At 46.1% G+C, this 14,460-nt stretch overlaps 1 protein-coding gene across 1 annotated transcript in view; it reads left to right on the forward strand.

Annotated features, from left to right (window-relative positions):
- The first annotated feature begins 4,675 nt into the window (after positions 1-4,675).
- The window catches only part of LOC121275753 (GTP-binding protein Rit2-like), a 293,055-nt gene continuing 283,270 nt past the window's right edge, over positions 4,676-14,460 (forward strand). The window contains exons 1-3 of the mRNA XM_041183351.1: positions 4,676-4,707; positions 6,689-6,720; positions 13,625-13,681. Coding sequence (XP_041039285.1) covers positions 6,705-6,720; positions 13,625-13,681 — 73 coding nt within the window. The 5' untranslated portion in view covers positions 4,676-4,707; positions 6,689-6,704. The remainder of the gene's footprint in view (positions 4,708-6,688; positions 6,721-13,624; positions 13,682-14,460) is intronic.

Genomic DNA, 14,460 nt, shown 5'->3' on the forward strand with positions numbered 1-14,460 from the left:
CAAGAACATCACTGTGTTGTGGTAGTCCACTTTCAGAAACTAGCACTTGGGTGTGAGGTGAAGATGGGGATGATGACCACAAGGTGGGCAGTGGTGAAGGAAGGCTGTCAAATGGCTGTGAGGGGGAAGGGTTAACACGAGAGAGTTAAAGGGGAGGGAAGGCTGTGGAATAGCTATGAGGAGAAAGGGCCAACAACCCGTGTTGTGCTTAAGGTGCTTTAAGTTTGCGTTTGCAGGTGCTACGTCCAGGTGCTCCCCCCTCGCTGGCACCGGCATTGGAGACAGCCTGCTCACAGAATCACAGTGCAGAAGAGGCCTTTCAGCCTATCGAGTCTGCAATGACAGGTGAGAAACACCTGACCTACCTACCTAACCTCACTCTGCTGTCCTGTTGGCCTTGATGACCTTGGCGGGCGTCCTCTGGCCCATGGAGCCTGTGCTGGCCCTGCCTGAGAGGGAGCGGCCAGTGGCATGGTTGGCATCTCCCCAGTCACCTCAGCTTCATCGGATCCCACTGGCAGAGGGATGGAGGAGCTGCTGCCCTCAACAACAGTGCCCTGAGAGGAGCCTGCGGAGACAACAAGCAGCTCATGCACTAACATCAAGTCGCTTTGGACCTCCCATTGATGGATGGGCACCTAGCTGGGATACCAGGTGCCCAATCCATCCCCCACACTGATAGTGACCACCTGAGGTCATTGCCGCTGTGAGGGCTTGCAGGTCCGAGCGCATCCCCAGGAAGCCTTTATTGAGCTCCTGGAGCAGCCTCTCCCTGAGAGTCACCATTCTGTCCATGGAGGAGGCAGTGCGCACGGCCATGAGAGTCATTGCATTGCTCATGCTGCGGATTGTCTCTTCCACAACTCCTTCACTCACTTGCCATTTCAACACAGCACCCTGCTCTCATGTCCACATGTCTGTCCTTGGCCTGCTGCAATGTTCCAGTGAAGCTCAACACAAACTGGAGGAACAGCACCTCATCTTCCGACTAGGCACTTTACAGCCTTCCAGACTGAATATTGAGTTCAACAATTTTAGATCATCAACTCTCTCCTCCGTCCCCACCCCTTTTCCGATCCCCCGTTATCCAATAATTTATAATTTTAAAAAATATATAGTTTTCTTTTCCCACCTATTTTTAAATTTATTTCGATCTATTGTTTTATCTCTATCTTTTAGCCCATTTCGAAGCCTTACCCCCAACCCACCCCCACGAGGGCTATCCGCCACTAGCTTGTCCTGCTTGCTACCCTTAATGGCCCCATTAGCACATTCCTTTGATAATATCTCCACTGTCAACATCCCTTTGCCCTTTTGTCTATGACATCTTTAGCAATCCCTTCTTTGCCTCCACCTATCACTGGCTCATTATCCAGCTTTATCTGTCCCACCCCCCTCTACCAGCTTATATTTCACCTTATTTCTCTATTTCCTTAGTTCTGATGAAGAGTCATACGGACTCGAAAAATCAACTGTATTTCTTGCCACAGATGATGTCAGACCTGCTGAGTTTTTTCAGGTATTTTTGTTTTTGATCAATGTAAAATCCTGGCCATTATGTTTATTTACAAAGGAACTCAACATGTGTGCTTTCACTTCAAACCCTATCTCTATACTACTGACTACTAACTGCAGAGGTAGCCCGCACTACTCTTCTATTGGTTAATAAGATCATGTCATCTTCCTTTATAATATTCTTCTTAAAGGTATATTACATATTAGATAAAACCATAATTACCATAGCTGCCATCTCAGGCTTCCCAAGAGTCCAGGGTGTAATAGCCTGCACCCATGTGACTATACGGGCTCCATGGCAACAACCCTTAATGTTAAACCTCAAGGGCTATCATTCCATCAATGTACAACTGATGTGTGGTCACCAGAAGCACATACTGCACTTTTGTGCATGGTACCCTGAGAGCTGCCATGACTCCTACATCCTGAGTCACTCCAGGTGCCTGAGATTTTCAAGGGGCAATTATGTCTGCAGTGATGGCTGTTTGGGGATAAGTGGTACCCACTGAAATGCTGGCTGATGACGCCGGTGTGTCGTCCTCAGAGTCGTTCTGAGGAGTGGTACAACACTGCTCACAGCTCCACACATTCCCTTATAGAGCAGACCATAGGGCTTCTGAAGATGTGCTTCAGATGCTTGGACTGCTCAGGTGGCTTACTACAATACACTCCCGACAGGGTTTCCCACATCATCACAGTGTGTTATGCCATTCACAATCTGGCTATGCAAAGAGGTGAACCCCTGCCAGAGGATGAACTGGAGAAGGATGATGATGGGAGGATGAAGATCTGGAGGCCCAGTATGAGTGCAATCCCGGCATGGAGGAAGGAAGATGTGGGAGACGTACCCATGATACTTTAATTGATGACAGGTTCTAGGAAGAGTATAGTTAAGTGAGGGCTTTTGGCCACATCTCTCCTTGTCCTCAATGCCATCCCCTTTCATCTCACTGGATGTCCAAACACTTGAAGTGAGAATGGGTCCTGCATTCACACTTCTGCATTCTCATGAATCGCCAGGCCATGATCTTTGCTTTGGTCCGTGGGCCGTGTGAGTGAGCTCACTCTGGGAACTGAGAGTCCAGTTAGGAACAAGAGTGATGCGAGAGAAGACTTGAAGCCTTCACCGCCATCTAATGATGCAAACACTGCTGCAACTGAGATGTGGACATACCTAGGAATCTCCTCCTCCCGTGTATGTCTTTTCTGCCACTATCACTCAGGAGATGCAAATGCCACTAGATTATCAATGCTGATGAGCTGTCCTCACTCAATGGTGTTCCTGGAGGAAGAAGGTTTAGAAACGCTTATATCACACACTTCAAATTAAGATTTAAACACATCTCCTTGACATCACACAAGGGGTGCAGGGACTAGTTCAACTGAGGTTGACATCACAGGAATGTGAATCTCACAATGGGATACTATCACTGAGTGGGAGGAAGGCTAAACCTTGAAATAAGAGGATTACAATGTACAAATCCACAACACCTTCAGTTGACCAAAATATTCACATAACCATCAAATATATTCAAAAAAAGTGCAATTTCTTTACAGTTATAGCACATCCATGACTCAAAAGTGATGTCAAAATTACTTCGCTTTTCTAACCCCACCGCTATGCCTGGGTGCAGCCCTGACATCCACAGTGGAAGTGGAGGCAGCCTGCTGACTGCTATGTCCTGATGTCTGTGATGACTTTGGTGGATGTCCTCTGGTGGCCTGAGGCCCGGAGGGTCTGATAAGGGTCACCTGTTCAGGGGCAGATGCGCCCTCGGTGGCTTGAGCACTGGAGTGGACAGGGTCACAGGCTGGGGGAGCTGTGAGCAGTTGCACACCCTTGGAGTGTCCTGAGAGGAGGCCCCCAGGGTGTCCGGCTGATGCTCATCCTTCCTGTGGGTGCCCGAGGGCTCTGCCCTGACCCCTGTAGGAGATGGTGCACCTGGAGGGAGGTCAAGAGATCTTGTCCCTATGTCACCTACATCCTGATGGTGCCCACCAGGGTGTGTGTGCGGGGCCGAGCACAAATTCGGCAAGACCTGCTGGACCAAGGTCTCCATAGTGGTCACCAGCCTTCCCGTGGTGACCTCAAGTCATTCGCATGTCAGAGCTACGACATCAGACAGAACGTGGATGGACTGCTCCATTGTTCGCTCCAGTCTGCTGAGTGACTGTCGAATCTCTGCTGTTGTTCCGCTGCCACTTGTCATTGCATCTCCAACACTGAGTTGGCTGCTGCTTCCAGAGGCTTATTATCTGATTTGGACTGGGCAGGTGGCTGGCTCCAGCAGCCCTCTGAGTGCCGGAGATCTGGGTTGTCTCTGCCTTTGACTGCTGTGGGTACCTGTCAGTGAGGTGTTCCCCAGAGAGTGAGTCCAAGCCTAATCGGCAGCTGTACCCCATCAATGTGTGTGTCTCTGAGATGGAGGAGGGTGCTTGTGACGGTTCTTCCAGTGTTTCCTCTTTGGATGTGATCTGTGAGTTCAGGCTGGCATGGCTGCCTTCTGGGCCTCAATCTGCTGGTGCCTAGGAATTGAAAATAGAGCTTCAGTTGATGAGCATGAGCTATATAAGACTGCAAGTGAGTCACAGTGATTGTCAGGATTTGATGAAGTGATGGAGCTGTGATCTGTACTGGGTTGCTGGGAGAGGCTGATCTCCCCTTCCCCACAGTAGCGATTCTTCTCTTCTCCAGCCAACCCAGCTGCAGCCTCCTCGGACTCAGTGAGGACAATGATGCCAGCTGCCCCTCGCCATTCTGCAACCTTTTGCACGTGTTGTGTGCCAGGTTGGCTTGTATGAAGAAGAATGAAAGGCATGCGATGAGAAGGGATGGAGCACAGTTTGGTTGAGATGCATGTCCCCTGTCTGTGTGGTGAGCCCTCCCCGGAGGATGGAGTGTGAGCAACATGATAGATGGGATGGTGGTGATGTGAAAATCTCAGTGAGAGATCGGGTGTCGATACGTGTCTCCCATTAATGGTTGTGTGAGATCCCTGAAGAGAGTGGCCGTTTGAGTGCATGATGCCATGATAAGAGTTTGATATTGGAGGATGTTGAAGGATGACTTACCCTGGTGGAGTAGATGAGATCATTCATCCTCTTCCTGCACTGGATGGTGTTTTGGGTGTGTTTGCCAGCAGTGCTGACCTGCTCTGCAACAGCCTCCCAGGCCAGAGACGTATGGCTACTGCATTTTCTGCCTCCGTCCCTTGGGTACAGACATGCTTGTGCACCCGCACTCCTCTGATCAAGGCCTGGAAGGACATGGGGTGCTGCCTTCTCGAGGCTTTTGATCTTCTTCTTGTGGCTGGAAGACATCTCTGCCTTGTCCTGAAGACAGGTGGGCTGGCGGAAGTGAGATTATATTGGACTGGCGTTTAAATGTGGTGTGCGGACCTTTGACCCTGCCAACTGACGGCGGGCAGACGAATCAGTTCCCAACCCGCCAAGTGACTCGGCCCGATACTCACCTATGCATAATTAATGAGCTTCCAAGTACGGAATTGGGTGTGAGTTCCTGCCATTCCGGCCAGCGGGGTGGGCGCTGCTGTAAACGCCCGCCACTGCATCTTGTCTCATAAATAGAAAATTCCACCTTCTATTTCTGTACACAGGGGCAGGGGTTTCCTGGGGTCTCAGGAAACTTGACAGCCTGAAGGAGCTAAAAAAGGCTGAACCCATGTGATAAGTGCCTTTACAGTGCTGCTGTGGGCCAGACGGAGCAGGAATGATTCATCTGGCTCCAACAAGGTACCCAGTGACATCACCAACCCTGTGATCAGTCTGCTCCCTCACCACCGACGACCACTGCTTCCCTTGCAAACACCATCAGACTTTCCCAACACCACTGATCCCCCCCAGTTCCTCCCCCACCCCACCCCCTCTCCCAACAAGGATCCAGTTCCCATCCATGATCTGACCACCCCTGCAATCTGGACATGCCCCAGACCTCCACCCCCATCATTGGGAATACCCCCACATGATCTCTCCCCGTGTCCAACGTATCTACCTGCCCTGTACGATTTGGCCTTAAGCAGGCTTCCTGCCCAAAGGGTCTCCAACCTGTAAATCAGGCTGCCAGTGGGCAGGAACACTACTTAAAGGAACCCTGCAGGTAAATTCTGCAGGGTGTTTGGGAAACGCACTCTTCTGGGTTTCCAAACCTCATGGAGCTCCCATGAGCTCACCACCGAACTGAAGTCCAGGCCTTTGGATATGAACATATCTCAATAATGGGTTTTTACAATGACGTATATACTAAATAAGGATCGAAAGGCTAATAATTCATTTTACAATGGTTATGGGATGTTGACATCCAGCAGCAAAAAATATCACTTCAATATGCCGTAATCTAGCAAAAGGAGGAAACATCTCAATTTGCCTCACAGAGCAGATTTCTTGGAACAGCAGAGGAGGAGACAATGCAAATATTGAAGAGTTTGCTATACAATGATTAAATGTTGTTGAACAAGAAAAATAATGCTGTTCAGACTATTTGCTGTCGTGAATTTGAAAGGAAACGGGGTGACATTGGTGGTAGTTTAATTAAATTTGAGAGACAGTCTTCAGAATTGAAATATATTTAGCTCAACCCCATTCATTTTGTTAAAGATCAGGGCAGCTTCTTGGCAACTATAGACGAGGATTATCCTTGTAGATAGATCAGTGAGATGGTTTAACTCTAACAGAATAGAGCTGCACAATTGTTCTTGTAACTTTACAATGTTCAACAAAACATAATATTAGACAAACAATACATTGGCTCAAAATCAGCATACAAATGAAAGGATTATGTCATACAATACCATTATCTGCAATATATCATTATCTGCACTTTAGCAACACGCACACAGTGGATTTCTGTTTGTCATGAGGACCAATTTAGACTCTGGTCCATTGGCATCAGGCGCCATGGTGTCAGCGGGAGCTGAGGTTGGGAGTGGCGAGAAGGGAGCACAGGGGGGAGGAGAGTGTAATGGGGGAGAATGCAGTAAGTGGGCAGGTGGGTGTAAGGGGGAAGGAAGGTGTAAGGGAAGGAGTTCGGAGGGGGGAAGGAGGAGACAGTATGGTTGGAGGAGGGGTAAGAGTGGAGGGTGAGTAAGTTGAGGGGGATATCCAGGTGAATGTGCAAGGAAGGGGTCTGTGGAGTCAATGCCTGCCTCCTGGGGAGTGAACTAAGGGTGGGCATGGTAGGAGAGAATGGTGAGTACGAGAAGGGGGGGGCAGAGTGAGCCGGATGGGCGGGAGGGTGAGGGTGTAATAGTCGCGGTAGAAGGGACGGTGAGGGAGGTTGATAGGGACTCGGAGGCAGACATGGACCATGCAGGTGGGAAGGAGGAGGTTGGGAAGGTCAATGTGGATGGAGATGGGATTCTCAGGAAGGTAGGGAATGTGCATATTGACCTGGACATCCTGGAAGCAAAAGGGTTCTGGTTGATATGTGATGGTGGCGCGGTGGAAGGTGATGGCAGGGGCGTCAACAGTGATGGAGGAAAGGGCATGGGTGACTGGGGGAGGGGAAGGGACAGGGGGGCTTATAAGAAACTTGACAACGACCATGTTTTTCAAATCGAAAGTGAGAGAAGCCTCATGTTGGACAGGCACGGGTGCTGCATGGGAATGCAATCAGTGGGTTAGTGAAGATGCAGGTCAGCTCAGGTAGACAACTGGAAGGAACCCCAGGAGGTAGCATTGAAAATGCTCGGGACGTTGAGATGCGTGTGATGGAGGAAGGCTCTACGTGCCTTGTGAGAGTGCTTGCGAGAGGCTCTGAAGGGCCCTGCCATACACACACTTCTCCCTCCAGTATTCCTTGTGGTCTGGCTGCATGCAGCTGAACTGCTAGTGGGGGGTAATGCAGGACGAGGGCTTGTGAAGCATCTAAATGAAGCTGAAAGACACCATTACACATTATTCAGTGAAAGTGAATATATTTTCAGATTATAGAGTGACAAAATGTGTTCACCCATGCAACCACTTGTGATCAGAATGTTGTTTCTTAACATCTGCAGCAGGGGTGGAGACAGCCTGTGCAATGGTTGACCCTATTGCCTCTGATGACTTAGGTTTGTGCCCTCTGGAGAGCCGAGGTCTTGAGGGTCGTCCCGGCTTGCTTTGGCTGTCCTCCTGTGGGCAGCTGCTCCCTCTGCTGTGACAGAGGACCTGGTTGAAGGGGTCACAGGAAAAGGGGACACAGAGGGAGCAGACAGTCTCTGAGAATTCTGTATGGATGACCCAGGGGTGTCTAGCTGCCGCTTCTCCTCCCTTTGGGAGCCCAAGGACCCCAGCCTAACTTCGTGAGGGGAGGGAGCACCTGGAGGGACGTCGCGTTGCTCTGTTTCCCTCTTGTGTTGCCAAAGCAGGAACTCACTCATGGCTACAGTGATGGAGTGCAGGACTGCACACATCTCTGCATTCTGCTGGATCAGGGTCTCCATGGTGCCTGCCATCCTTCCCGTGGAGACCTTCATATGTGCATATGTGGGCATCACTTCATCAGAGAGCAGGTGGATGCACTCCTCCAACTCACCTGCCACTTTGTTGAGGGCTTAAAACAGCTTTAGGTGATGTTCCCCTGCCTTCTACTGACTCTCCACAATGAATTGGAAGGCCAAATCCAAAGGCTTTTCACCTGACTCAGTTCTCAGATGCCTCTTCCCCAGCAGTCCTCAGAGTGTCAGGGAGCTTGGCTGAACTTGCCTCCTCAAGCTGCGGACACAAATTCCTACTGTGACCACCAGGATGTGAACCCGAGCCTGGTCTAGATCTAGGTCCCACCGAGGTGTGTGCCTCTGCACTGTTGGAAGGTGTGGGTAAGCGCAGTGACGGGTCTTCCAGGCTGCTTAATTCCAGCTTTTCAATGGAGGAGGTATCCTTGTGGCCGGAGGTGAGGACGTCAATGGAGCTGAGGGACAGCTGGCTGAGGGTGTCGGTCACTTGGCAGATCTCCCTATGAACCAAAGTAGAGATAATTAGTGCATGATAGCAGAGCCAAAGGCAGGAGAGAGAGCACCCACAGTCGCATTGAGAGAAGGATGATGTGGTGAAGGGTCTTCACGTGGATGTTCTCTGCTAACCTCACCGTCACCACAGGCGCGGTTCATGTCCTCACCATTCAGCACAATGGCATACTCTTCAAAGTAAGTGAGGGGCCTGATGTGGGCCACTCCAGCTTCAGCATGGGACCTCTCCCTGCTGTTGTGAGCCAGCTTCTCCTGCATGAAAACACATGGAGAGAGTGGCACTGCGTAGAATGTTTGTGTGGTGAGCAGAGCCATGGATGGGATGAGGACACGAGCTCCAGACAATATGATCCTGGTAGAGATGTGAAGGTGTGTGTGAGAATTAGTGGTGTGTCACTTGAGGTGTGAGATCCCTGTGGATTTGTGATGGGTTTTTGAGTGTGTCAGTTGAATGAGGTGGTTGACTTACTCTGGCGGAACAAGTGAGAGCATTCATCGTCTTCTTGCACAGAATGTCTGACCTCCTTTGTGCTCCGATGGTGCTGACTGCTACTGCCATTGCCTCCCAGGATGGATTGGTGACACTGGTGGACCTCCTGGGGCCAGACTGGAGGTAGAGGACTTCGCAGCGGCCTTCCACTGCATTCAGCGGGCACCACAGAGAGGGTCACTAAATTTGGTGACTGCCAACTTCTTTGCTTTCGGGGCCATCTGTCGCCTGGAGCAGTACATGAAGTAGTTTGCACCCTGGTGTACATTAAGTATAGCGCCCAGTGCGAAGAAGCACTGAGGTCACATCTTGGCGGGCAAATCCGAGTCCACCCGCCAGCGATCCGACGTGTTTCCTGTGAATGCATTATTAAAGATGTGGGACACGCCGCGAATGGGATGCTTCAGCGCAAAAAGCTGCCATTGTAAAATGTCCTTTTCCATTCAAGGGAGCTCACCATTGATTGCTTGTACTTATGGCAAAAAAGTGACTAATATGTTGGGCCAGTGAGTTATGGGGCACCAAGCACTGGATCAAGGCTGGTCAATATTTGGTTGCATTCCAGCTGCTGATGAGATAAGGGTGTGGAATGAGGGAGGCTGCGATCACAGAATGGTGAGCCCAAGTGGCCCAGGTTATTTTTGTGAGGCTCAGAGATGTAGATGTAATCCTTTAGGCCCCACAACTATAATTTCAAATTTACCTTTGCTCTGCCCTTTCAGCTCTGTCACTGTTGAAGCTACACATGCTCCAATTAGTTCCAACCTAAGAGGACAAAAGGGGGCCTACCACCTGAAACAGGTAGGGCTTTGGGTACCCAGAAGTAATCTCCTGCACCTGCACAGAGCAGTGAGGCAATTGACCACATTTTGAGGCTGTTACATTACAGCTATGCTCCAAACGTTAGGATTGCTTGCACTTGGCCTAACATTGCTCTGGGGGAGCAGAGCGGCCATTTAAGTGTTAAAGGGATGGAACACATTTGCAATTAATATCAGGGTGCGTGATTACAATCACCGGGGAATCTAGAACTAGGGGCACAGTGTCAAAATAAGGAGTTTTCCATTTAGAAAGGAAATTGAGGAAGAATTTCTTCTCCAGGACGGTTGTTAATCTTTGGAATTCTCTACCCCAGAGAGCAGTGGAGACTGGGGCATTGAATGTATGAATTAGACAGATTTCTGTTCTACAGGGAGTCAAAGGTTATGGGGACAGGCAGGAAAGTGGAGTTAAGACCACAATCAGATCAGACATGATCTTATTGAATGGTGGAGTAGGCTTGATGGGCCAAATAGCCTACATCTGCTCCTATTTCTTATGTTCTTGTGTTCAAAGATGTTTTCAATTCTTTTAAAAGCAATTTGGCCCATCAAGCCTACCCCACTATTCAATAAGATCATGTCTGATCTGATTGTGGTCTTAACTCCACTTTCCTGCCTGTCCCCATAACCTTTGACTCCCTGTAGAACAAAAATTTGCTCAAGCGGAAATGCAGTCTGCCCCAGGATTGTACAGTGTTGTAAAGGACTTTGCAGCATGGCGGAAGCATTCTCCATATCTTCCCCTGGTGTCCCTAGGCGCACTCTGCTAAAATTATTTCAATGATCCATGGGATAGAGGTTGGGGGCGGGGATGTCAACATTCATAATGTGTGGTAAAACATAATGAAGTATTATTGAATCAGCAGCCTATTTCACATCCCACCCAATTTCTTATTCTATTAGTCTCAATTTCCTGTATTACAGCAGTGACTACACTTCAAAGTACTTAATTGGCTTTGAATGCTTTGGGGCATCCTGAGGTTGTGAAAGGTGCTATGTAAATGACTGCCTTACTTTCTTTCAAACCACTTGGAATTTCAAATGTGTTTCCAATTTCTTATCTCCCATTTTGTATTATTTCCCAAGACAAATTTCATATTCCATAGATAGTTGGCTATGGCTGGGGCTAATCCTCATGGTGGTTGGAACTTCTGCCCCACTGCAGCGTATTGGCCAAATTGAAAATTTGGGCCAGAATTTTTGACTGTGATACAGGAAAAGTCATTGAAATGATCTTGAGAGATCTCGTGAATGAATACATGGAAATGCATAACTTGTTAAAGGGCAGTCAGTATGGACTTAAGGAACGGGAGTCACTTTTAATTAACCTGGTGGAGATTTGCAAAGGCATTACAAACACATTGGACATAAAATTGATAGATTTGCAAATTATTCATGGTTTTTACTTGCTTGATGCAATGTGAATGTCCTGAAACAATATCAGTATGGCATTATTGAAGACAGGAAAAGTTAGAAATTAACCCAATGCTTTTTTATAGATTGGTATGTTTTTATAGATACTTGCAAACTTTGATTTTTATTTCTTCCCTGAAGCTGGCTTTTGGATTTAATACCATACAATATTTATGTAGGTTTCGTGCATGTTTAATAGGGACAGAAATGGGCAGTAGTGGCAAATGGCCTATAGCAAATAGGCAGCCTGTTTTACAATTAAAAATAAAATCAGGTGGAGTGTAGAACAAGCTGCCGATTTTCTATTGACCATTTTGCATTACAGTCCAAGATGAATTTCAGCCCCAATGGTCCCTTAAATTATAGCTTTGATGGGTTAACAGGAACTAAATATTGCCACATAACTCACAAGCTGTTCAGAATTTCTTTGATCCTCCCTGCATCCTATTTGTCTGTAGGTCTTGCAGAATGCAGAATATCCGTTCTGTTGTTTGGGCACTGAAATTAAAGTATTTTTTGTTAAATTTACCCACCTGATCCTTTGAACAACACTATATAGAACTGAATGTATAAGATTTTCAGTTATTGCATTTAATTGCCCATCTAACAAGGATTATGATAATAAGTAGCAGTAAAGATTAAATACAGCTTTCTGTCTGTTTCTGTAAGAAGCCTGCAGAAAATGATGATCAACACTGTTATTTATCTCCAAAGGCAATAACAATACCAATGCATCCACCTCAATTTTGCTGCAAAGAATGTAAAACGAGATCATTTGCTGTGCATGATTAAGAAAATATTAAATGCTTCTAAGAATGCATTACTTGGATACATTATAAAAATCATCATACCTTGTGATCTATAACTTTTTAAAAAAACTCAGATTTAAAAATATTTATGGAACAACGCATCTATGAAATATGTAACCATATATAACAAGTCTATTTATTATGTGATCCTAACAAAACTGTATAACATCTGATAACTTCATTCCGCCGGACAGACCTTGAAAAGATATTATTTTGCTCTGAATAAACAGATATTCCATATGTACAAAGTAAATACTTTGATTAATTGCTTGGGGGTTAAAGGCTGGAAGAAATTCATATGTAGTGTGATGAATAATAGACTTTTTGGAATGTGATTATATTTTCAATTGTAAATCTGGCATCTACAAATGGAGGTTTTCCTAATTTCCACCCCTTTGGCTCTTCATCTGTGCAGCATCTTGATCTCGCTGTGAGATGATAGAAGTGAGCCAAACATATGGTCTGGAAATGAAGTGCCCTACTTCAGAAGGCAGACAGGAGGTGGGAATTTGAAGCACTTTAATGGATGGAGCATCAATTTTGCCTTGAAATGGATGTCACCTTTACTTTATGCTCCAATGGAAAAATGACATTGTTAGCCATCACTGCACTTGCTCCTGTCAATTAACAATGGTGGCACAAGGACATAGGGAAGAGGGCATGATTCCCCATGGGTGAACAACTTTTGCATTGCTGGGATTCCCATTGTTTTCATAGAAGAAAGAATAGATTCAACATTTGTCCAAGACTGAGTGGGCTGACCAATAACACTAAATACAACAGAAATTCATATTAAGGATTATATTAAAATTAATTAACCAGACATTTCAAACATCATGAATGGATAAGAGGAACATTGGGTTTGATGTCCAATCGCCATTCTTGATACCCAAACTACATTTTGTGGAAGTTTTTTTCTCAAATATTTCCAGACATCTGTTTGGTAATATTGAGCATCTGGTTTCCTCTGGGATTCAGCTCCACAGCTACAGGGTTGAGAAATAAATGATCTTAAATAATAGCATCACTGTCATTTTGTGCAAAAAATAGCTGTTAAGAAGTTGAAATATATAAATATGTCCATGAACAGATAGTATTTTAGTATTTCAAAAATTAATTATTATTGAGATGAAATATTGATTCATATCAATTGACCAGAAACATTAATAATGCGTACAACATTAAACATGCAGATTTATGATATTCCATGAAAATTTAGCCAACATATCTGATACGTAGAACCATAACTATATGTAATTTTACAGGTAATATCTAGCATATATTTAATTTATTCAGATTGTAGGGGCCAAGAAGCTCTAGGTTCTTATATTACATGAAATATAGCTTCCAACTGTTGTGTGCAATAGACATATTCCCAGGCAACCTGCAGATTTTCCTCCGCAAAAGAAATCCTTCACTTTTGTCCCTCCCCACTGAGCTGAGGGTTTATCTTTTAAACTGTAAGAAAGGTTTCTGTAGATTGTTCTTCCGTTTTTGTTTCTGAAGCTTATTGCTGCTGATACAGCCAAATGTCATGTTTTCATTTCAATAGGCAAAATTTTATTAAAATCTATCAAGAGGTACTAAAATTGTCTCTTTGTCCTGTTGCAGCAATGACAATGCAATTCATCAGCCATCGTTTCCCTGACTACCATGATCCCACAATAGGTAAGCCACTAAGCTGCTTTATTAATATATCTTTCTTCTTGAATAGTAAAGGTTATGATTCATTTCTTGATTGCAGCTCCAGAGAGCCGAGTTGACTTTCTGGTTTATTTTCCTGTCCTTCAGTTCCAAATTAATGGGCTCAAATTGTAGTTTCTACGAGTGACAGTCAGATTCATTGATGGAAACATGTGAGAATAAGCAGGAGTTTTATGTGAAACAAAACTGCCGTAACTCAGCTTGTGGCACTGTGAGCTATTAAAGCTGACATGACTCTGAGGTATAAGTAGGCCCCTCTATCTTCAAAGCTATCCAAATAAATTTTGTTTATATGAAAACAGAAATGCCACTTAAAAATCAATGTGGGCAGGGCTTCAACTTTTGCAACTCCTTGCAATGTCTGGATATGGAAAACTTTCCAAATCAAAATACAAGTTCGTAAAGCAATCCAGTAGACTAAAGGGACGGAACTGAATTTAGCATGTTGTCTCCTTTGAACTAAGCTTGCAAGCTGTGGATACCAAAGAGGGAATTCAATGCATCTTGCTGGCCGGGGTTCTCAGTCATTTTGTCCAGCTCCGATGCCAAGGCAATTCACAGGTAGGTCCTAGAGGGGGAGGGAATGCACAGGATGCCCTCCCCCGACCAGCAGTATCACACAATTGTTTTTTGGAGTCTGGAAGAACACTCCTGCTCGTGCTGGCTCCACAGTCATAAAATTATAAAAAATCTTTCTTTTTGGAGGGCATCTAGCAGCCCTTGTAAAGGTACTGAAGATCCAG

Source organism: Carcharodon carcharias, chromosome 1, assembly GCF_017639515.1.
Source record: "Carcharodon carcharias isolate sCarCar2 chromosome 1, sCarCar2.pri, whole genome shotgun sequence".
NCBI classification, from domain to species: domain Eukaryota; kingdom Metazoa; phylum Chordata; class Chondrichthyes; order Lamniformes; family Lamnidae; genus Carcharodon; species Carcharodon carcharias.